At 41.7% G+C, this 25,538-nt stretch overlaps 2 protein-coding genes across 2 annotated transcripts; one reads left to right on the top strand and one right to left on the bottom strand.

The window, feature by feature from the left end:
* Positions 1 to 12,741, top strand: LOC110510155 (H(+)/Cl(-) exchange transporter 5). The gene is made up of 13 exons (XM_021591512.3): positions 1 to 207; positions 644 to 796; positions 1,428 to 1,576; positions 1,809 to 1,908; positions 2,040 to 2,227; positions 2,314 to 2,436; positions 2,538 to 2,744; positions 5,105 to 5,185; positions 5,301 to 5,843; positions 5,920 to 6,106; positions 7,764 to 8,162; positions 9,933 to 10,149; positions 10,410 to 12,741. The coding sequence occupies exons 1-13, from the start codon at positions 87 to 89 to the stop codon at positions 10,498 to 10,500; spliced, it is 2,559 nt and encodes an 852-aa protein (XP_021447187.1). The 5' UTR covers positions 1 to 86; the 3' UTR covers positions 10,501 to 12,741.
* Positions 12,673 to 24,322, bottom strand: LOC110510156 (tumor necrosis factor ligand superfamily member 10). The gene is made up of 5 exons (XM_021591513.3): positions 23,943 to 24,322; positions 21,411 to 21,560; positions 18,424 to 18,460; positions 18,232 to 18,324; positions 12,673 to 15,816 (listed from the first exon to the last, which is right to left on the bottom strand). The coding sequence occupies exons 1-5, from the start codon at positions 24,162 to 24,164 to the stop codon at positions 15,353 to 15,355; spliced, it is 966 nt and encodes a 321-aa protein (XP_021447188.2). The 5' UTR covers positions 24,165 to 24,322; the 3' UTR covers positions 12,673 to 15,352.
* Between the last annotated feature and the right edge of the window lie 1,216 nt (positions 24,323 to 25,538).

Here is a 25,538-nt window from a genome sequence, read left to right as displayed (position 1 = left end):
GGGGGGTGGAAGAGTTTTGTGGGATGGGGAGGGTTCGTTACAAGGTAGTAGTGCTCTTTAATTAATTTATTGTCGTGAAGAAGAAGATGATCACCTGGGATCAGCTCTCAATGTATGTCGCAACAGGAAGTTGTTGGCATTCGAATCAGACAACAACAACAACATTAGCAGAACAGCAGAGTTCTCAGTCGAAGTCCATCCGACAAAGTAATAACGACTTTTATATTAATATGATGTCAGTAATATGTGCTTGCATATGAACCTCTCGGGTTTCTCTGGCTAATGTTAATCTTGCTTGCAAGTGTTATGTGAGTGTGGCTGCGCTTTGTGCCAACTTGTTAGTTAGCAAGTTAGCTAACGCGTTAGCTGCCTTGGTTGGAGACACTATTGTCGATGTCAGTCCGTAGCTAACGTTAGCTAACCACAAAAGCCTGTCAAATATGATAACACATTTTAAAACAGAGCTAGCTAACTTGACAATGTTTGTCCGATTTATTAGCTAACTAACGTTAGCTCACATAGCTAGGGCCCCGAGAACATTAGTGTAGCTATCCAGTTAACGTTAGGTGGATGATTCCTTTGCTTTGAACTCTTTGCTTTTGGACCATGACCTCATTATGTGTGTGTGTGTGTGTTCCTTCAGTATTATCGATGGATAACACCGGATATTGCAACGATAGCTTCAATAGCATACGAAGTAGCACAAGTGACGAGGACATGGTGGAGATAGCAGGGTCGACATTAGACTTCTCTAACACGGAGGATGTACCACCCTTGGACCGAGACTATGGTTCTGGTAAGACCAAGGCCCATGTCTCTGTTGTAGTGTATACGCGCGCACACACACAAATCATGGATTTGTTAATGTGTGTCTTGTTTTGATAGGTGTGTTGTTTGATCAAATGTCTATTAGTTATGAGTAAACGGTAACACATTAATCTAGGCCAGCCTACATTGCTGGGATTTAATATAAGTGAGAACAACGTCTGCTTTGCATTCCTTCCTTTGTTTTGATTTGGTTTAATTTGAATGTGGAGTTATGCAGTTATTATGCCTAAACTATTCTGATCACATCCCAAACCTCACACTCAGTGAGGTGCCACTGTTTTTCATCAATATTTTCCAGCTATTTTATCTGTAACACATTGTTCCCTTTAGGTATGTGTTATTGATATGCAAGTAAAACCTTTGTTATTAGATAAACACTAAGGGGTAGTTTCCCAGACACTGATTAAGCCTAGTCCTAGACCAATGGATAATCTCCATTAAAAAAAATATATATATATTATTAGTCGAAGACTAGGTTTAGCCTAATCTGTGTCTGGGGAAACTGCCCTTCAAGCAATGCCAGCTCTAGAATGTGTTTTCCCTCTGTCCATTGAATCTCTTCAATTCCTCACGTCTCTTCTTCATCCATTCTCCTCCAGGGGATAACCCAGGTATGGAGGAGGTGAACGGGGTTCCTAAACTGATGGACCTGCTTGATGAGCCTGTGCCTGGGGTGGGCACCTATGAGGACTTTAACACCATAGACTGGGTGCGGGAGAAGTCCAAAGACCGTGACCGGCACAGAGAGGTGACCCACATCCTATTTATCTCCTTGTCCTTTTAATTCTTAGTCTTAACCCACTTCCCAACCCATAACAAAACGCGTGTCTCAAACAGGCTTCAGATCAGTATCTATGTATACTTGTCATCATTATTAGGTGTAGTAGCAACACCTGTATAAGTTACATGGCATTACTGTCTGAATCAAAAGCATCATAGTATTATAACAACAATATTTATTTCACCTGTCTGATGTGTAGATTACCAGTAAAAGCAAAGAGTCTACATGGGCACTGGTGAACAGTGTCTGTGATGCTTTCTCTGGATGGCTGCTCATGCTGCTGATTGGACTCATGTCAGGTCAGCCTAATTGTATACAGATTGATGATGCCTAAATGCTTTTTCATTTGATTCCCTCTACTAAGACCCACACAGCAATGCACCTGGGAGCCATTGGTAGTGTTAGTAATTTACCGTGTGGTCTATTCCAGGCGCGTTGGCAGGTGGGATTGACATATCGGCCCACTGGATGACAGACCTGAAGGAAGGGGTTTGTCTGAACGGGTTCTGGTTCAACCATGAGCACTGCTGTTGGACCTCCAACGAGACCACCTTCCAAGAGAGGGACAAGTGTCCACAGTGGAAAAGCTGGGCTGAGCTCATCATCGGCACAACAGAGGTGTGCCAAAATATTACTACTTGACCCATTGTGTTTATTGTATGTGATTATTTTTGTCAGTCTGATTGTGAAATTTGTGTCTGCAGGGTCCCTTTGCGTACATTATGAACTACCTAATGTATGTGTGCTGGGCTCTGCTATTCTCCTTCCTGGCCGTGACACTGGTCAGGGCCTTCGCCCCCTATGCCTGTGGTTCTGGAATCCCAGAGGTAAGATTATTTAATTTCTTTACCCTTATTTGATATGTCTTCTTTTGAATGAGGACAAAGGATGTGGTTTATTTTCCCATGCTATTTATTTTCTCTCCCAGATCAAAACCATATTGAGTGGTTTCATCATCCGAGGGTACCTGGGGAAGTGGACCCTGGTGATTAAGACCATCACCCTGGTCCTGGCTGTGTCGTCGGGGCTCAGCCTGGGGAAGGAGGGGCCCCTGGTCCACGTGGCCTGCTGCTGTGGCAACATCCTCTGCCACCTCTTCACCAAGTACCGCAAGAATGAGGCCAAGCGCAGAGAGGTGAGAAATGGGGCCTAAAATTCACTTTTCGGTCCACCAACCACTGGCAGGTAGATGGAAAAATATACCAGCCACTCAGATTTTTTAAATTTTATTGCATAATTACCTAAAAAAACAAAATGACCATGCTTACTGTTTCTAAAACAAGAAATGTATTTGTAAGAAGCATTGTGATCTATTGCTCAATTTCATTTCATTTTTTGTGACCTGAGTCTTTTTTAACCAAAATATCAGATGAGACAAAATGTTAAGCTGCCCTTTTAAAGGTGAGAGGTTACCGTGGTAACGGGGCCACTGAGTCGTGTGTCTGTGTGAGAGATTTTGGGATCTGACTTGTAGTAGACAGCATATCCTCACTATCAATTGAAGCAGCAGACTCAAACTAACATTGAAAACCAACAGTCCTTGTGAACTAAACAATGCCCATTTTGTAGACTTTCGTGTAAATTAGACCGACTTTTATGCCTGTGCACTTGGCATCTAAGAATGAATGTATTAGCACATTGCACAAAGCTTCCCAGACAGCAGGCAGCGTTGCTGTGCGAGGTGGGATAGAGATTGATATTTATTTGTGCTATAAGCAGCTATAAAACAAAATAGAAGAAAACAGCTATTGCAGCATTCTTCCCTACTTGACTTTTCACTATTTCTATTTGCGGATCTAATGCTCACATTGTAGAGCCTTGCAAATTGACCACCCGCCAGCGTGCTGGGAAAATAAACATTCTTACCCGCTAATACCTAAATCTACCTGCATTTAACGGGTGTTCATTTTATGCTGCACTGGGCTATTCACAAACATCTGAACCCTTTTTTTAAATGGATGGATACAATACTGGTTAACCTTTTAACTATTATTTTAAGGAACTGGCACAAATTGCAAAAGCTAGGACCACTGATGTTGTTTTGACTCAAATCAAGCTGTATCAAGAGTGAGAACCTCAAGTCAAATTCAGCAGGAAAACCCCATTCAACTATAAATAGCCTGTGGCTGGTTTGATGATTTCAACAAACACATACCACAAGGGGACGTTTTTGCTTCTCGGCTACAGTGAGATGGTATTAATGGAAGTACAATGCCACAAACATGCGGTGACTCTGTCTCCCTTCTGTAAACATTGTGCCTGAGATTTATTTTCCAACACAGAGATATTTTGCAGTGAGTCATGAATCATCGTGTTATATTAATTGTTATTTAGCCGTGTTGCTGAGCTGTGTTGTAAAGCATTAATGTACTGACACATTGATTTTTAGCTGTGTTGTAAAGCATTAATGTACTGACACATTGATGTTTAGCTGTGTTGTAAAGTATTAATGTACTGACACATTGATGTTTAGCTGTGTTGTAAAGTATTAATGTACTGACACATTGATTTTTAGCTGTGTTGTAAAGCATTAATGTACTGACACATTGATTTTTAGCTGTGTTGTAAAGCATTAATGTACTGACACATTGATGTTTAGCTGTGTTGTAAAGTATTAATGTACTGACACATTGATTTTAGCTGTGTTGTAAAGTATTAATGTACTGACACATTGATTTTAGCTGTGTTGTAAAGTATTAATGTACTGACACATTGATTTTAGCTGTGTTGTAAAGTATTAATGTACTGACACATTGATTTTAGCTGTGTTGTAAAGTGTTAATGTACTGACACATTGATTTTAGCTGTGTTGTAAAGTATTAATGTACTGACACATTGATTTTAGCTGTGTTGTAAAGTATTAATGTACTGACACATTGATTTTAGCTGTGTTGTAAAGTATTAATGTACTGACACATTGATTTTAGCTGTGTTGTAAAGTATTAATGTACTGACACATTGATTTTAGCTGTGTTGTAAAGTATTAATGTACTGACACATTGATTTTAGCTGTGTTGTAAAGTATTAATGAACTGACACATTGATTTTAACTGTGTTGTACAGCGTTAATGTACTGACACATTGATTTTTAGCTGTGTTGTACAGCGTTAATGTACTGACACATTGATTTTAACTGTGTTGTAAAGTGTTAATGTACTGACACATTGATTTTAACTGTGTTGTACAGCGTTAATGTACTGACACATTGATTTTTAGCTGTTTTGTAAAGCATTAATGTACTGACACATTGATTTTAGCTGTGTTGTAAAGTATTCATGTACTGACACATTGATTTTAACTGTGTTGTAAAGCGTTAATGTACTGACACATTGATTTTAACTGTGTTGTAAAGCGTTAATGTACTGACACATTGATTTTAGCTGTGTTGTAAAGTGTTAATGTACTGACACATTGATGTTTAGCTGTTTTGTAAAGCATTAATGTACTGACACCGATCACCTTCTTCCTTCCTTTGCTTGGTGGTTTGTGTTGCAGGTTCTGTCTGCCGCTGCAGCAGTTGGTGTGTCTGTGGCTTTTGGGGCCCCCATAGGAGGAGTGCTCTTCAGTCTGGAGGAGGTAACAAGTGCCTCTATGACTGTCAAATTGAAACACTCCTAAAGGTAACTTTTGAATGTTTATAAAGTCGACTATGATCACTGTGTAACTGCCCGTCTCCTCATGGCCCTGTCAGGTGAGCTACTACTTCCCTCTGAAGACCCTGTGGCGGTCGTTCTTCGCAGCCCTGGTGGCAGCCTTCACCTTGCGCTCCATCAACCCGTTTGGCAACAGCCGCCTGGTGCTGTTCTACGTGGAGTTCCACACCCCCTGGCACCTCCTGGAGCTCGTACCCTTCATCCTCCTGGGCATCTTCGGGGGCATCTGGGGCGCCTTCTTCATCCGCGCCAACATTGCGTGGTGCCGGAGGCGTAAGACCACGTGGCTGGGCCACTACCCGGTCCTGGAGGTGCTGGTTGTCACCGCGGTGACGGCGGTGGTGGCTTTCCCTAACAGCTACACCCGCACTAGCACCAGTGAGCTCATCTCTGAGCTATTCAACGACTGTGGCCTGCTGGACTCCTCCAAGCTATGTAACTATGACAATGCCAACGTCACCAAGAGCAGCAACGAGCTGCCGGACCGCCCAGCTGGAAATGACGTTTACACGGCCATGTGGCAGCTGTCCCTGGCCCTTGTCTTTAAGATGCTCATCACCGTGGTTACCTTCGGCATGAAGGTACTGGAGAACCTCCGTCACATCTGTATGACACATCTGTGCTTTGAGCGTTAATATAAGGATGTCGTTCCTCCAGGTTCCCTCTGGTCTGTTCATACCCAGCATGGCGGTAGGGGCGATCGCAGGCAGGCTGCTGGGAATAGGCATGGAGCAGCTGGCCTACTACCACCATGACTGGGTGATCTTCAGGGGCTGGTGTTCTCCTGGTGCTGACTGCATCACCCCAGGCCTCTACGCCATGGTGGGGGCTGCTGCCTGCTTAGGTAAGGCCTGCGTGGCTACTGTATGTTGGCACCTTGCATGTTTAACAGCTTTTCCTTTTGTCTTTACTCTAGGCTCCTTTTTCCTGGTTAACTGTTGTCTTGTGGTTAGAGGTCGACCGATTATGATTTTTCACTGCCGATACAGATTTATTGGAGGACCAAAAAAAGCTGATACCAATTAATAGGCCGTTAAAAAAAATGTTTATTTTTTTAAAATTGTTTTTTTATATATATATTTGTAATAATGACAATTACTACTAATTATTACTATTAATACTGAATGAACAATGAACACTTTTATTTTAACTTAATATAATAAATAAAGAAAATCTATTTAGTCTCAAAGAAATTATGATACATGCTCAGTTTAGTCTAAATAATGCAAAAACACAGTGTTGGAGAAGAAAGTAAAAGTGCCATGTAAAAAAATCTAATGTTTAAGTACCTTGCTCAGAACATATGAAAGCTGGTGGTTCAATATTCCCAGTTCTTCAATATTTCCAGTTAAGAAGTTTTAGGTTGTAGTTATTATAGGAATTATGACGCGTCAACGATTTCTCTCTACCATTTGTATTTCATATGCCTTTGACTATTGGATGTTCTTATAGACACTTTATTGCCAGCCTAATCTCAGGAGTTGATAGGCTTGAAGTCATAAACAGCGCTGTGAATAAAGCATTGCTAAGAGCTGCTGGCAAACAAAGTAAAGTTTGAATGAATGCTTATGAGCCTGCTGCCTACCACCACTCAGTCAGACTGCTGTATCAAATAACGAATCATAGACTTAATTATAATATAATAAACACAGAAACACAAGCCTTTGGTCAATAATATGGTCAAGTCCGGAAACTATCATTTCGAAAACAAAAACTTTATTCTTTCAGTGAAATATAGAACAGTTCCTTATTTTATCAAACAGGTGGCAACCCTGAGTCTAAATATTGCTGTTACATTGCACAACCTTTAATGTTATGTCATAATTATATAAAATACTGTCAAATTAGTTCGTAACGTGCCAGACAGCCCAAACTGTTGCATATACCCTGACTCTGCGTGCAATGAACGCAAGAGAAGTGACACAATTTCCCTAATTAATATGGCCTGCTAACCTGGATTTCTTTTAACTAAATATGCAGGTTTAAAAAATATATACTTCTGTGTATTGATTTTAAGAAAGGCGTTGGTGTTTATGGTTGGGTACATTCGTGCAATGATTGTGTTTTTTTCACAATTGCGCTTTTGTTAAATCATCCCCCGTTTGGCGAAGTTGGAGGCTGTGATTCGATGATAAATTAACAGGCACCCGATTGATTATATGCAACACAGGACACGCTAGTTAACCTAGTAATATCATCAACCGTGTGTAGTTAACTAGTGAATATGTTAAGTTTAATGCTAGCTAGCAACTTACCTTGGCTCCTTGTTGCACTCGTGTAACAGGTGATCAGCCTGCCACACAGTTCCCTCGTGGAATGCAATGTAATCGGCCTCCAAAAATGCAGATTGCTGATTTGTTATGAAAACTTGAAATCGGCCCTAATTAATCGGCCATGCCGATTAATCGGTCGACCTCTACTTGTGGGTATGCCTAATGTTTTCTGCCTCCACCCCTCTCTCTGTGCCACCCACTCCCTCCCCACTGGCTTTGTGCCCACAGGTGGGGTGACCCGTATGACTGTGTCCCTGGTGGTCATCATGTTCGAGCTGACCGGAGGGCTGGAGTACATCGTGCCCCTGATGGCTGCGGCCATGACCAGTAAGTGGGTGGCGGACGCCATCGGGCGCGAGGGGATCTACGAGGCTCACATCCGCCTCAACGGTTACCCCTTCCTGGAGGCCAAGGAGGAGTTCAGTCATAAGACCCTGGCCATGGACGTGATGCGGCCGCGTCGCAGTGACCCGCCGCTCTCCGTACTGACCCAGGACGGCATGACGGTAGAGGACGTGGAGACCATGATCACTGACACCACCTACAGCGGCTTCCCCGTGGTGGTCTCCCATGAGTCCCAACGCCTAGTGGGATTCGTGCTGCGAAGGGACCTCACCATCTCCATAGGTAGGGATGACAGATCATCATCATGCTGAGGTGCTGGCTTTTGACCCACATGCTCTGTCACTTTTGTCGAAACAATGTCATGTATTCTTAATAATAATACATTATATTTACAGTGGGGCAAAAAAAGTATTTAGTCAGCCACCAATTGTGCAAGTTCTCCCACTTAAAAAGATGAGAGGCCTGTAATTTTCATCATAGGTACACTTCAACTATGACAGACAAAATGGGGATTTTTTTTCCTGAAAATCACATTGTAGGATTTGTAATGAATTTATTTACAAATTATGGTGGAAAATAAGTATTTGGTCACCTACAAACAAGCAAGATTTCTGGCTCTCACAGACCTGTAACTTCTTCTTTAAGAGGCTCCTCTGTCCTCTACTCGTTACCTGTATTAATGGCACCTGTTTGAACTTGTTATCAGTATAAAAGACACCTGTCCACAACCTCAAACAGTCACACTCCAAACTCCACTATGGCCAAGACCAAAGAGCTGTCAAAGGACACCAAAAACAAAATTGTAGACCTGCACCAGGCTGGGAAGACTGAATCTGCAATAGGTAAGCAGCTTGGTTTGAAGAAATCAACTGTGGGAGCAATTATTAGGATATGGAAGACATACAAGACCACTGATAATCTCCCTCGATCTGGAGCTTCACGCAAGATCTCACCCCGTGGGGTCAAAATGATCACAAGAAAGGTGAGCAAAAATCCCAGAACCACACGGGGGCCCTAATGAATGACCTGCAGAGAGCTGGGACCAAAGTAACAAAGCCTACCATCAGTAACATACTACGCCGCCAGGGAATCAAATCCTGCAGTGCCAGACGTGTCCCCCTGCTTAAGCCAGTACATGTCCAGGCCTGTCTGAAGTTTGCTAGAGAGAATTTGGATGATCCAGAAGAAGATTGGAAGAATGTCATATGGTCAGATGAAACCATAATATAACTTTTTGGTAAAAACCCAACTCGTCGTGTTTGGAGGACAAAGAATGCTGAGTTGCATCCAAAGAACACCATACCTACTGTGAAGCATGTGGGTGGAAACATCATGCTTTGGGGCTGTTTTTCTGCAAAGGGAACAGGACGACTGATCCAAGTGAAGGAAAGAATGAATGGGGCCATGTATCGTGAGATTTTGAGTGAAAACCTCCTTCCATCAGCAAGGGCATTGAAGATGAAATGTGGCTGGGTCTTTCAGCATGACAATGATCCCAAACACACCGCCCGGGCAACAAAGGAGTGGCTTCGTAAGAAGCATTTCAAGGTCCTGGAGTGGCCTAGCCAGTCTCCAGATCTCAACCCCATAGAAAATCTTTGGAGGGAGTTGAAAGTCTGTGTTGCCCAGCAACATCCCCAAAACATCACTGCTCTAGAGGAGATCTGCATGGAGGAATGGGCCAAAATACCAGCAACAGTGTGTGAAAACGTTTGACCTCTGTCATTGCCAACAAAGGGTATATAACAAAGTATTGAGAAACTTTTGCTATTGACCAAATACGTATTTTCCACCATCATTTGCAAATAAATTCATTAGAAATCCTACAATGTGATTTTGATTTTTTTTCCTAATTTTGTCTGTCATAGTTGAAGTGTACCTATGATGAAAATTACAGGCCTCTCTCATCTTTTTAAGTGGGAGAACTTGCACAATTGGTTGCTGACTAAATTGTTTTTTGCCCCACTGTAGCTCTTTTCAAGGACCCAAAGTTGCTTCTTATTTGGTCTTATCCCACTGCCAGCCCTCAGTAACCCCTCCCTCTCCTTTCAGATAATGCCAGACAGCGTCAGGATGGGATAGTGAGCACATCGAGGGTCTTCTTTACAGAGTACACGCCCCCTCAGCCCCCCAACAGCCCCCCTCCTCTGAAGCTCAGAGGCATCATGGACCTTAGTCCCTTCACCGTCACAGACCACACCGCCATGGACATTGTGGTGGACATCTTCAGGAAGCTGGGCCTGCGCCAGTGCCTCATCACACACAATGGGTAACACACCTGCTACTGAGAACTAGCTATGTAATTAGTGACCTCTACTTACATCTATAGTGGACTGATTTCATAAGTAGAATAGAGCAGCCCCCCCCCCCCAAGACAGATGCAAAAAATGACTTGAAATTGATAACATGTTTTATTAAAAAATGCCACTGAATTGGCTTGTACATTTTTCTTTTTTATATCCTTCCTAAAGTTTTAGTTGTATTATGGTAAGAAGTCCAGACCTGACATTTTGTCCCTCTTTTTTACAGCCGCTTGCTGGGTATTATCACAAAGAAGGACATTCTGAAGCACGTGGCTCAGATAGCCAACCGGGACCCAGACTCGATCCTCTTCAACTGATGGTGTAGTACCAGCTGCAGCACCGTGGGCCAGACATCACTGTGGAACCACTGCTTTCGCCCAGGCCTCTCTACACTGCACTATGTTCACGTCTAGTGGACTCCTCCCTGCCATGACAACTGGCCATTCCATTAGAACTCTAGTGGATTCCTCCCTGCTATGACAACTGGCCACTCCATTAGAACTCTAGTGGATTCCTCCCTGCTATGACAACTGGCCACTCCATTAGAACTCTAGTGGATTCATCCCTGCTATGACAACTGGCCTCTCCATTAGAACTCTAGTGGATTCCTCCCTGCTATGACAACTGGCCACTCCATTAGAACTCTAGTGGACTCCTTCCTGCTATGACAACTGGCCACTCCATTAGAACTCTAGTGGATTCCTCCCTGCTATGACAACTGGCCACTCCATTAGAACTCTAGTGGATTCCTCCCTGCTATGACAACTGGCCACTCCATTAGAACTCTAGTGGACTCCTCCCTGCTGTGACAACTGGCCACTCCATTAGAACTCTAGTGGATTCCTCCCTGCTGTGACAACGGGCCACTCCATTACAACTGGAGAGGTAGAGGATTCGTTGTTCTTCAACACCAAGCTGGCTTTCCAGGATTGGCCCAAAAGATGAGTTGGATTTAGAAAAGATGTATGACTTCTTAAATGAGCGTCAGTAACTGGGAGAATATTTTTTCTTGGCTCTGTTGGCAGGAGTGGTCTTCCTTTTCAGTTGACAGATGAGAGCAGGCATGCTGGGTAGGGCATGTGTCTCTGGAGAGACCAAGGATTGTAAATGAGCAGAGACCAAGTCTGGAGTCTGAGATATAAACCACACCACTGCCAAGACATACTCTACCCTCCCTCCTCTACATAGACATCTTAACCCATACAATCACTAAGCTAGGAGTGAAAATTATCAGCTTCTACCTATCAAAGTATCATGAAGATATGCACCATTTAAATTGTGATGTCTGCCTGAAATATTTGTCATGATTGAGCACTTGCATATGGCTGTCAAGACTAAATGTATTTTCTCTGGTGTTTCTTTCCTTGGAAATGTCATATTCCTCATTGTTTTTTCATGTAATTGGTTGTGGTTTAACACAGACCTGGAGATGATGTCCTCTTCGTACAGGGACACTGTAAGGCAGCATGGATTTCTTATTCACCAGGATAAAATAAGCTCCGTAAATAACCCTCCTCTGAAACCTGCATGCTCTGGTTCTCTTTGACCACAGGGAGGCGCTACTGTGCACCACCCAGCTGTGGTTACAGTCACACTACTATACTTTTTTTCCAGGTCATCGGTAACAAACACTCAAAAGATGAATTGTATTACTCATTTAGAATATGCATCTCTATATATTTCTGGTTTGTATGACCTTTTCCTTGAATATTACGTATTGTATAGGTTTATGGATCACTTTATCCAGCACACTCTAGAATCCTCAGTGATGAACAGCCTAACAGGCAGTCTGAATATGAGGTCAAAGAGAAGAGTAGTGTTGGATGATTAAGGGAGAGGACTCCAGTGTGTCACATCTCTTTTCATCCTCCAGCTATTATCTCTCCTCTCGCAATGTCTATGGATCTGCATGGCCAGGGCAGGGGATCTAGAGACAGGACTGGCTTGTCAACAGTCTAGTAAAGAACTCTGGATCTCTTCTCCCTTTTACCTCATGCTCTTGCTGTCTCACGAGACCCTCATGCTCTTACCCTCCCTACAACATCAAAGTCCACACTAAGAATGAGCAATTGAAATGTAGCATATACATGAACAAAGACAAGGAACCTCAAATCTCACTTTTATCTAGAGCAGATACCCTTGGAGGTTGATGGTGGACATTCTTAAACTAGATGAATGTATTCCTGTCAACCATGTCTTATCCTTTAAGGACAAGTGTGACTTCAACCAAGTTCAACCATTTTTTTTGTGTTGTATACCGTACCGTAGTTAATTACATCAGTAAAAGGTTTGACTTTGGGGTCTCAAAGGTTATCTCTTATCACTTAAAAAGCACTTCATTTCAAAATAACATGCTTATCAGTTGTTTTTGGAGATGCAGCTACAGTAATCGTATTTAACATCATCAAACCATGTCTATTTTTATTTCTGCAAACTGCAATGGGTTTGTATCACTACCGTCTTACGTAAACATGCAACTGAGATTCATAAACATTGAAATATCAATTTATTCCCTGTCATTTCATATTTGCCTTGAATTAAAACAACATTGACTTTCACATGAGTAAATTTGTGCTCATTGTGCCCAGCTACTCACCAATAAGTATGTTTGGAGTCATTCTCACTCCAACATCATGAACCCATTGAATCCCTCCCTGAGGATCTAACCATTATGACTCACTGCTGTGGGCTGAGGGCTGTGTGTGGGTGGCCTGTCATGCCTTTCATGAGAAAGTGACAGGAAGATGTCTAGACAGTAAATGTTTATAGTTTCAAACAATAGTCAAATACACAGTCAAAGAGTCACTCTTTTTAGACATCGCAAACAGTTTTACATCAAACCCAAACAAACCAATAACACATTGTCCATTAGGATGTGGCCCTGAACAGTGCTTAACAGGAAGTTCAAAATTGGCTCTGACAATACTTAATATTTTTTGCATTTTTTTTCCCACAGGTATGTTGCCTGTAAAAATAAAACGGGCAATGTTTTTTAAAACCCAATTCATACTATCTAATTTTTACCACATTCTTGCCGAGATAGGCCTCTCTTTTTTTTAAATCGCCTGTGCACATGAAGGCAAGTTCAGGGGTGGAGTAGATGTGGGTGGGCATCTATAGTATTTTAATAAATCCATTGAATATAGACTACACCGTCACAAAGAAATCCATTATTAATTCGTTTTTAGGCAAATCCTAAAAAACATAAGACAAATAAAATGTATTTTCAAATTAATAGAATGGCATATATTGGGTTTAATTATGTGACTGGTCTGTGCAGTCTATGGGCTAGATGGCTACGCCATGCACATGAAATCCATAGTTATTTTGTTCGTTACACAGACAAGACACATGTAGGCTACCCTGATCACAATCAACATACATATTTTATAGTAGGCTAAGAATTTAATGAAATACAACAGAATAAAATACAAATAATATTTTTGACACACAACGTGTGGAAACGCTGTCATGACACAAGTGATATTTTGAAAACAGACCAAGGCAATTTCATGCTTTTTTTAAAAATCCATGTTTCAGCTCTTACCATCACTCAGCTTTGTTAGGGAGCAGACTTAGGGTCTTACTTTGAGAGTAACTTGGCAAACATTACAACAGTCTTAATTGTAGAGGCTTTGTCGCCAACATGGTCTCGGAGTATTTTGTATTATTCTGTATTTAGCATGATATGTTATGTTTCGTATGGTATGTTAATTAGTGGGATATCCATTTCATTTCGTATGACATTATGGCAATTTTTTGTTGCGGTTAACGTTAGCTAGGTGGCTAGTTGGCTACCGCTAATTTTAGCTAGTTGGCTAACATTCGCTCTAGGGGTTAAAGTTAGTTAGTTAGGTTAGGGTTAGGGGAAGGTTAGCTAAACGGGTTAGAGTTAGCCAACATGCTAAGTAGTTGCAAAGTTGCAAAAAAAAAAGTAAGTAGTTGCTAATTAGCTAAAATGCTAAAGTTGTCAGTGATGAGATTCAAACAAGCAACCTTTGGGTTGCTAGATGTTTGCGTTATACTTATTATTATAGTATTATTAGCTAGTCGTCTACAGTAGTACTAAGTTGTCCAGTGCTGAATCTCTGTCCCACTGGGCACACACTGGTTGAATCAAACAGACGTTAAATTGATACATATGTCCAGTGGAGTATGACTGAAGACTAGTACTGATATCTGGTTAACTGCAGTAATCAGTAATACCTCCACCCACAGAAAACAATCAAAAGTTGTTGCTGAAAAAAAGCAGTTCATTGCTATTTTATTTAACTAGGCACGTCAGTTAAGAACACATTCTTATTTACAATGATGGACTACTTGTAAAGCCTCCCCAGCCAAACCCTCCCCTAACTCGGACGACGCTGGGCCAATTGTGCACTGCCCTATGCTAAACGGAATAAATAGTAGAATTCTCAGTATGATGAAGGAATCCCAAGAGGGCCATTACCAAAAATCCCTTCGAGCCTTACCGACGCCCATTAAATAAGGTTTTGTACAAATGAGAAGATTATGCCAGGATCAAGAAGAACTTTCACCATTCCTTGTTTTTACCCCTTGAGCCCATTGTTTGTTAATCATCCATGATTAGCTATAGTTAGAGCTTGTATTCTCAATAGGTACATTCAACACTAAAATAAAACCCTGGTGCAAGAGTGCTTGTTTAAATCAAAAACAAATGTTAAAATTTAAATCAAATTTAGTGTAAGTTACAGGTCAGATCAGAGCTAGTCTTGGAAATCCCAGACTTGGGGCAACATGTACATTGTGGGAAGCAACCGGTATGTCTAGAGAGATCAGGGCTGAAGAGTGGTTTCATATGGACCCCAGAGCTAAAGTTATCGTTGGTAGTTGGTAGTGCTGCATGCCATACTGTATATCGAAGAATTCACACATTCCTTAGTCTTATGCATTTCCACTATCCCTCTCAGTGCTGAAGATTCTTATTTGTGATTGTGCTACAGTAGCAAAGCGGGATGCCAATTAGTCCGCACCACTCTTATTGAAATATATAGTTCTAATGTAGCCATCTGTGAGCCAGTTTTATTAATGGCCTGTGCACCAGTCTGTGGCTAGCTATGTCAGAACCATGGTGATTTGTAGTCTATGTACAGTACATGTTTAGCATCCTCTTGTGTGAGAGAGCTTTTCCCTCCTTAACCTCCATGCTCATGGGTCAAATCGAAATGCCCCAAAATAGCTGGATGAGTCCTCTGCGTGCACGGCTGTAGGCGACGACACAGAAACAAAGATCTCATCCCCGGCCCTCAGCTCAAACAGGCCTCCCTGGTAGACAGAGTGGAGGGCATACTCAGTGTCAGGCGCCCAGCACTTGGTGCCCACCCCCTTCAGCAACTGAAGGGGCTTGGCGTATGACGTCTTCTTGTAGACACACTGGACCAGCTGGTAGCTGGAGGAGCCCCCATGGTGGTTACCCCCCTCGTGGGTGAGGGAGGGATAGCGGAAGTACACCTGGGCATACAAGTAATAACGTCCGGACCGGGGGATGCGTAGGCGTCCATGAGACAGGGTCATGTTGTGGAGATGGGAGCCGAAACTCTGGTTGCCCCAGGACCGGACCGGGTGGCGGCAGGACTGATGCAGGTCTTTCTGAGGGGCCAGGGATATAGGGCCTATAAGGAGGACAAAGGAAGATATTTCAATACAGACAGACAATTCAAAGCATTACTACTGTAGACTCAAAGATGAGTTGGCCTATACAGTGGCTTGCGAAAGTATTCACACCCCTTGGCATTTCTCCTATTTTGTTGCCCTTTCCCCTTAAACCACTCAAAGGTTGCTTTAGCAGTATGCTTAGGGTCATTGTCCTGCTGGAAGGTAAACCTCCGTCCCAGTCTCAAATCTTTGGAAGACTAAAACAGGTTTCCTTCAACAATTTTCCTGTATTTAACGCCATTCTTTCTGTATTTAACGCCATTCTTTCAATTCTGACCAGTTTCCCAGTCCCTGCCGATGAAAAGCATCCCCACAGTAGGATGCTGCCACCACCATGCTTCACTGTGGGGATGGTGCTCTCGGAGTGATGAGAGGTGTTGAGTTTGCGCCAGACATAGCGTTTTCCTTGATGGCCAAAAAGCTCAATTTTAGTCTCATCTGACCAGAGTATCTTCTTGCATATGATTGGGGCTTTTTTTCTTTAAGCAATGCCTTTTTTCTGGCCACTCTTCCGTAAAGCCCAGCTTTGTGGAGTGTACAGCTTAAAGTGGTCCTATGGACAGATACTCCAATCTCCACTGTGGAGCTTTGCAGCTCCTTCAGGGTTATCTTTGGTATCTTTGTTGTCTCTCTGATTAATGCCCTCCTTGCCTGGTCTGTGAATTCTGGTGGGCGGCCCTCTCTTGGCAGGTTTGTTGTGGTACCATATTCTTTCCATGTTTTAATAATGGATTTAATGGTGCTCCATGGGATGTTCAAAGTTTCTGATATTTTTTATAACCTAATTCTGATCTGTACTTCTCCACAACTTTGTCCCTGACCTGTTTGGAGAGCTCCTTGGTCTTTGGGGTGCTGCTTGCTTGGTGGTGCCCCTTGCTTAGTGGTGTTGCAGACTCTGGAGCCTTACAGAACAGGTGTATATACACTGGGATCATGTGACAGATCATGTGACACTTAGATTGCACACCGGTGGAATTTAACTAATTATGTGACTTCTGAAGGTAATTGGTTGCACCAGATCTTATTTAGGGACTTGATAGCAAAGGGGTGAATAGATATGCACGCACCACTTTTCTGTTTTATTTTTATTTGTTTGTTTTTTAAACAAGTCATTTTTTTCACTTCACCAATTTGGACTATTTTGTGTATGTCCATTACATGAAATCCAAATAAAAATCCATTTAAATTACAGGTTGTAATGCAACAAAATAGGAAACACGCCAAGGGGGATGAATACTTTTGCAAGGCACTGTAGGTAATTGGATTCCTTTAACAAGGGTTTCTTTAACTTTGGCGAAATCTGTGCAGTAGGGAAACAGCATTAAGGTGGATTGGATAGGAGAGAGAGAAAGCGGCAAGCGAAAATTCAGTCAAGAAACAAATAAGTATCGCTGTTCTGACGTATTTGTTAATGAGGACAACATTACTGCGTTCATGTGGATACATGATCAGATAGATTTCTGGTGATCTGAATATGAAAACACTGCCCTGTGAAGTCTGAGGTTTATGTGAAATCATGACATAGAGATGAGCGATGCCACGCCTTTATTTGCTCAGATGGTCTTTGAAGATGTTCAGGTTCGGTTCCAGGCATAAGCGGTCGCTTCGGACCCCCGGATGTTAAAAAAAAAATATTTTTAAGAAATTAGTCAGGGTCTCAACTTACAATTGAGAGTAAGAATAGTAGAATACACAATGTGTAATTTTTTACATTTTGGATGTGCATCAGCAGTTTTTCTCTTGTTATGTCTCTCACTGACAGTCCTCAATTGGCCATGTCAGCTAACAATGTTAGACTGGTAGTTACTCTAGCCAGCTATCAAAACTTGTAGTAATCGGACAGATACCGACCGGGCCCACATTGATTTTCGAAGTCATTCTCACACATTAATCATATTAACATGGCATAAGTCATTAAAGAATGTGTAGAATTGCAGGAAATGTACTATAAAATTGCAAGGTTTTCTTTCCGATCCATGGCAAAATGTGTAGAATTGCAGAAAACGTACTTAAAACTGCAATATTTTCTCTATGTTCCATGGAAAAATGTGTAGATTTGCATGAAATTAACTAAAACTTAAATATTTCACTACACCGTCGAGAGGGGTGCCACCAAAATATTTGCCGTGAATTGGGGTGCGACCCAATCAAATTGCTTAGGGCCCCCAAAAGGATAGAGCTGGCCCTGCAGATGTTTGATATTAGTACAGTGTTTTTAAAGCTATACAGTTGAAATTGACTGACATACTGCAATTTTATCCCAGCATAAAAACATTAGATTACATTGGATTAAACGAAATCAAAACAACTCTGACAAAAGTGAATGTCCCAACAAAAGAACAAGAAAGCACAAACATACTAGTCTCCCATACCCTGTAAGCTACTATCTCGGAGTGTGAGGTGAGCAGAGGGCTTCTGATGCCCTGCAGAACTGACGGGCTTGGTTCTGGGCTGGGCACTGGGCTCTGAAAAGGAGCATAGCAGTGAGAGAACAGTAGCACCAGGAGTGGATATTAGATTGATAAGATATGCTATAATGATGATGATGACTGATGGATGATTACCTGGAACGCCGTGTTTTGCAATAATGTTTTCTGTCACCTGAAAGACAAAACCCCTTTTTAAGATGTGGCATAGAGCTCAATAGAGAACACACAGCATAGGATTGAGTATAGTACAGCCTATCTATGACATGCAGTGCAGCATTCCTCTTGAGCAATCCAATTCTTTGTAATTCCAATTTCATGCTGAACACAATTTTTGACAAAGTCGAGAGGGTACACATTTTATTGGGACCTGGACACATCCCAGTAAATTATCTCACTCCCTAGATTTCATGGAAAAACACAAGGAGGCGACAGACCAGATGTGCGACTGCCTCAATTGGTTTTTCAACTGAAATAATGAAAAACAGCTGTGCTCTTTGAAGATGAATCATCATGCACTCTCAAATGCTACTCCCACCCACCCCTTGATCAGGATCTACACTACCGTTCAAAAGTTTGGGGTCACTTAGTAATGTCCTTGTTTTCCATGAAAACATACATGAAATGAGTTGCAAAATGAATAAGAAATATAGTCAAGACGTTGACAAGGTTATAAATAATGATTTTTAATTGAAATAATAATTGTGTCCTTCAAACTTTGCTTCGTCAAAGAAACCTCGATTTGCAGAAATTACAGCCCTGAAGACCTTTGGCATTCTAGTTGTCAATTTGTTGAGGTAATCTGAAGAGATTTCACCCCATACTTCCTGAAGCACCTCCCACAAGTTGGATTGGCTTGATGGGCACCTCTTACGGTGAAGCTGCTCCCACAATAGCTCAATAGTTCTTGCATAGTTTGTAGCTGTGCTCTGGGTCATTGTCCTGTTGTAGGAGGAAATTGGCTCCAATTAAGGGCCGTCCACAGGGTATAGCATGGCATTGCAAAACAGAGTGTACAAACCTTGTACAAATCTCCCACTTTACCACCATCAAAGCACCCCCAGACCATCACATTGCCTCCACCATGCTTGACAGATGGCGTCAAGCACTCCTCCAGCATCTTTACATTTTTTCTGCGTCTAACGAATGTTCTTCTTTCTGATCCGAACACCTCAAACTTACATTAGTCTGTCCATAACACTTTTTTCCAATCTCACTCTGTCCAGTGTCTGTGTTCTTTTGCCCATCTTAATCTTTTATTTTTATTGGCCAGTCTGAGATATGGCTTTTTCTTTGCAACTCTGCCTAGAAGGCCAGCATCCCGAAATCGACCCTTCCCTTTTTCTATTCTGGTTAGAGCCAGTTTGCTCTGTTCTGTGAAGGGAGTAGTACACAGCATTGTACGAGATCTTCAGTTTCTTGGCAATTTCTCACATGGAATAGCCTTCATTTCTCAGAACAAGAATAGACTGACGAGTTTCAGAAGAAAGTTCTTTGTTTCTGGCCATTTTGAGCCTGTAAATGCTGATGCTCCAGATACTCAGCTAGTCCTAAAGAAGGCCAGTTTTATTGCTTCTTTAATCAGAACATCCGTTTTCAGCTGTGCTAACATAATTGCAAAAGGGTTTTCTAATGATCAATTAGCCTTTTAAAATTATGAAGTTGGATTAGCTAACACAACGTGCGATCGGAACACAGGAGTGATGGTTGCTGATAATGGGCCTCTGTACACCTATGTAGATATTCCATAAAATAATCTGCCATTTCCAGCTACAATAGTCATTTACAACATTAACAATGTCTACACTGTATTTCTGATCAATTTGATGTTATTTTAATGGACCATTTTTTACATTTTCTTTCACAAACACGGACATTTCTAAGTGACCCCAACATTTTGAACGGTAGCTTCCTGCCATCCAGGACCTATATAATAGGCAGTGTCAGAGGAAAGCCCATAAAATTGTCAGAGACTCCAGTCACCTAAGTTATAGACTGTTTTCTCTGTTACCACACGGCAAGGGGTACCGGAGCGCCATGTCTAAGACCAAAAGGCTCCTCAACAGCTTCTACCCCCAAGCCATAAGACTGCTGAACAATTCATACAATTGTGGACGGCCCTTAATTGGAGCCAATTTCCTCCTCATTATTGTTATTCTTATTGTGTTACTTTTTATTTTATTCTACTTGGTAAATATTTTCTTAACTCTTCTTGAACTGCACTGTTGGTTAAGAGCTTGTAAGTAAGCGTTTCACGGTAAAGTCTACACTTGGTGTATTCGGCACGTGTGACAAATAAAGTTTGATTTGATTCGATTTATTTGACGTGTGACAGAAAGAGACCATGATGGATGATTCTTACAGCTTTACCTAATTAGTGAAGAATTTGTTCTTAACTTACTTGCCTAGAAAGGTTAAATAAATAAAACATTTTTTTTGTGGTTTTTAAAGATCAAGTGAAATTCATGTGGTTTTTCCGTAAGAGTAAATTAGAGAATTGAGTATGATGCAATGTGGACCATTGGAAGAGGAAAGCTGGAGAGGAGCTTTGTCTGATATTTGGGTTTAAGCTGGGGGTTAGACCTCCATTAACAACCATGCATCAGAGAGGAAGCTGATGTACGTAAGGTTCTGAAGTATTCCATCACTGGACTAAGCTCTGAGATCAGAAACGTCAACACAGCATGTTACGAGTAAAGCAAAAGTGAATGCTATTATAACTCTCTCCCTTGTTAGAAATTCCATCACCATGTGTATGTAGTACTTCTACAAACATCGTCGGTATTTCAATAGTTTGTAATGAACAAATGTTCATGTAAAAAACTATGACTGTGTAACTGAGACATTGACAGTTAAGCTCCTGCAGCCCTCCCACTCAAACACATTATGGATGACGGAGTGGGTGTTCCCCTCCTCATCCAAGAATTGGATTACCCACTGGGCACACTGGTTGAATCAATGTTTCCTCGTCATTTCAATGGAATTACGCTGAACCAACGTGGAACAGACGTTGAATTGACGTCTGTGCCCAGTGGGCGGGCTTTAACGGCAACTCAGATCAATTCAAACCTGTCGTAGAACAAAGACATACATTATGGCAGCATCAAACAGCAGGTGGTACCCACCTTGGTGACATAGGCTCTTATTCCCTGGGCCAGTTTGATGCAGGGCTCCCCAAACAGTTGAACCAGAGACTCCGGTATCTCCTGGTCTTTCTCCAGGGCATTAAGGAGCCCCAGGCAACGTAACTCCTCAGCCACCCCTTGACTCCTCACCTGCACAGCACAACCCACACAGGACAGGGATAAGTAGGTATCTTTGTCTGTATCTGTATTAGAGGACAAGGATGCAACTACTTTGTTTTGGGTTTACCCCATAAAAAATATAGACCTAGTATCGCCATAACATCTGCGATGTAATTATTTTCAATATTATTGTTCTATTTTCAAAGGATTAACTAACAGGCTTGATGGCACAGACCAGAAAGAGTGTGCTGCTTTTCATAAATACTATATATATAAAAAAAATACTATATATTATATATACTATATAAATACTATATATACTATATATAAATACTTCCTGACTGATGTCTTGTTGCTTCAATACATCCACATAATGTTCCTTCTCATGATGCCATCTATTTTGTGAAGTGCACCAGTTCCTCCTGCAGCAAAGCACCCCCACATCATGATGCTGCCACCGCTGTGCTTCACGGTTGGGATGGTGTTCTTTCACTTACAAGCTTCCCCCTTTTTCCTCCAAACATTATGATGATCATTATGGCCAAACAGTTCCATTTTTGTTTCATCAGACCAGAGGACATTTCTCCAAAAAGTACGATCGTTGTCCCCATGTGCAGTTGCAAACCGTAGTCTGGCTTTTTTTATGACAGGTTTGGAGCAGTGGCTTCTTTCTTGCTGAGTGGGCCTTTCAGGTTATGTCGATATAGGACTCGTTTTACTGTGGATATAGATAATTTTGTACCTGTTTCCTCCAGCATCTTCACAGGGTCCTTTGCTGTTGTTCTGGGATTGATTTTCACTTTTCGCACCAAAGTACGTTCATCACTAGGAGACAGAACGCGTCTCCTTCCTGAGCAGTATGACAGCTGCGTGGTCCCATGGTGTTTATACTTGCGTACTACTGTTTGTACAGATGAACGTGGTGCCTTCAGGCATTTGGAAATTGCTCCCAAGAATGAACCAGACATCCACAGGTACAGCTCCAATTGATTCAAATTATGTCAATTAGCCTATCAGAAGCTTCTAAAGCCATGACATCATTTTCTGGAATTTTCCAAGCTGTTTAAAGGCACAGTCAACTTAGTGTATGTTGTGTATGTAAACTTCTGACCCACTGGAATTGTGATAGAGTGTTGAAATAAGTGAAAGTGATAAGTGAAATAATCTTTCTGTAAACAATTGTTGGGAAAATGATCCGTGTCATGCACAAAGTAGATGTCCTAAACGACTTGCCAAAACTATAGTTTGTTAACAAGAAATTTGTGGAGTGGTTGAAAAACGAGTTTTAATGACTCCAACCTAAGTGTATGTAAACTTCCCACTTCCACTGTATTGACGTGTGCTGTTAGTCACACTGCTGCAGTTGTACTTTTTCCAACACGATAACAACAAATGGCAAACATTCCCAGAAACGTGTTTTTGTTTTGATAAGTAATGCAGTACAAGATCAGTCATGTACATGATTTGATTGCTCTGCTTGGGTGCAAGTGAAACAACACCTTTCCACGCCCCCATTGCCAACACCTCAGAACTTAGCTGACTCTAAACTTGGCAGCTTTTATAACTTTGTACAATACTTAATGCATTGTTAGTCAGGCCTTATGATAAAGTTTGACATAGCATTGAGTTGCAGTGAAGTACAAATTCCTTTCCTCTCAACTAGTATTTGCCTGGTGACTACCAGTTTCATAAACTTTAATTGTTACTTCCAATGTGTTTTTTTCCCCTGGGGGATGTGGTTAATTTGGGTTTGTTTCTTCCACCCCAGACTCATATTAGTGACTTACTGGCTCTTTGTTTGTGCTGCTAACAGCCTCTGCCATCATTGTAACAAGCCAATGCCAGACTACAGAAATAGGAGAATTTGACCCATGTAATTAGTACACTGATTAGACCTGACAGCTCCAGACTACATTGATTATTACAGTCATATTAAACAACATCCAATTACAACGTCTTCGGTGTATGCTGATACTTTACGTAGACAGATTTCACTTTTAATCAGCAGGTCTCATACAATCTAAATGGGAAAGTGTACTGTCTTTATAAGTACGCATTATAGTTCTGATTAGGAGGTGAATAATAATGTAGCCTACTGTATGTGTACTTATTACCTGTAGCTAGAATACTGCTTTTTAGAGTATTTGTAACAGGTTTATAAAGGGTAGTTAGTTCATATACTCTTAATTATTAGATACGTGTTATTTTATTGGCAGACTGATTTGCATCACCTCAAGAAGACTCTATAGGAAACGACATACTTAATAAATGTTTTTATGCATGTACTCTGAATGTGTTGGCATAACTTTCCTGACTGGAGAACCAACTGTGAGCTGAAAAAAAGAGAGCCTAAACAGAAGTTTTCTGGTTGTCATGCGAACATCAGCTGTTTTGTCAAAGAAAACGCCTTACCTGAGCAACTGACATGTTCAAGAAGACGAGGAGTCCAGTTGTCGAAGCTACTTGCAGTACAACCACGACAATAACGATCATTGGGACCCATAACTTTGACTGGACGTCTCGTGGGCTGTTTGATGCGGCCATGATATGTCTTTGTTCAACGACAAGTCTGAATTGATCTCGAGTTGCCATAAAATACAATTGGTGGATGAGGGGGGCCACCAACTCCGTCATCCATAACACTGTCAATATTTTCTCTGTTGAGTGGGAGGGCTGCAAGGGCTAAACTGTCCAAATTCAACATCGCCCACGTGTAATTGTTGCCGAACACAAAGGCTTTTTTTCCTGCGCGTTTTTATACTAATCTCCCGTGGGAAGATTCTGTAGCCTATAGCCTGCTACAAGTACTCGGTTTTCTCATTTGAACAGTCAACCTCACTATTTTAATTGGCTCTAATGCTATATGTTTGGATCTGCTTTTTGCAAATAGGAAGGCTAAGTTTGACATGGTTGGTTTATTGATGCTTGATTTGTGTTCATCTAAAATGTAGCCTGTTTTTGTGGTCCTACGTGTTCAGTAGGTTATTTATATTGAGCTTTATTTGTAACACTCAAAGGCTCACATTCCCTCAGATAGAGTGAGAAGAAGACATTTTGTCTGTCCACAAGTCAAACTGGCAGTCCCCAATTTCCTCACTGGTCCAGTAGACTCTAGCTGCAGACCTCATCTTTCAGGATCCTCATCTCTCAGGCTCCTCTCTATACTGCCACCTACTGGAGACCTCATCTCTCAGGCCCTTCCCCTAATCTCTCCAACCCCTCTGATGAACCGCTTAGGGAAAACGAACCCCCTATTTCAATTGGCTCCTGAATGCTTATCATTTCATTGGCTCCTGACTACTTCCTCATTCTACGGGTCACAGTAGCAGCCTTTTTTTAAAACTTCATTTCGATTTGTCTACCTGAACAGAAATAGCCTATTGTTGCTGCTTTATATGATTATTTATGTATTTTAGTTCATGGAATTCTGCTCGTGTCACTATCTCAATTTGTTTAATTTACTTGTTTATTTCATTCTATTTGGGAGACAATGAATTTAAACATATTTTGCATTATTGAAATATTATGAATTATGTAGGATGATGACAATAATCCTGTCTGACAGAGAGTTCAGTCCTATGGCAATCCTGGAAGATGAAGATGGGTTCTAGATTACTCCTGCCGGGAATGATATCTTTAAGCCTACCTTTCTCTCAAGACAGTAGGTTCTATGTCAACATTTCTGACTGACTGCCGAAAGAATTTCTCCTCTCGTGCACATGACATGGTTCTGGTCGTAGAGGCTGGTGCGTAGCATAGTTTGGAAATATGAAAAGGCTGACAGCTCCCCTCACCCAGTTCATATTGGACATAGACGGCTCAGATTGTATTACACTGTGCATCCATAGGCCTACCTCTGCAGTGTTTTAACCTGTCACAAGCAGTGGCTCAATTAAACTCAACCAGGGTATTTCTCCAAGACTAACGCTTCGATGTAGCAAGCGCAAAATAGTGGGTATTCAGCCCTGTTTCCCAGCGCAGCCCACGGTTTGTCCAAGGAAGAAGCGG

The sequence above is a fragment of the Oncorhynchus mykiss genome, chromosome 29 (genome assembly GCF_057628025.1).
Source record: "Oncorhynchus mykiss isolate SJ-2025 chromosome 29, ASM5762802v1, whole genome shotgun sequence".
NCBI classification, from domain to species: domain Eukaryota; kingdom Metazoa; phylum Chordata; class Actinopteri; order Salmoniformes; family Salmonidae; genus Oncorhynchus; species Oncorhynchus mykiss.
This window is presented reverse-complemented; position numbering and strand designations above follow the sequence as displayed.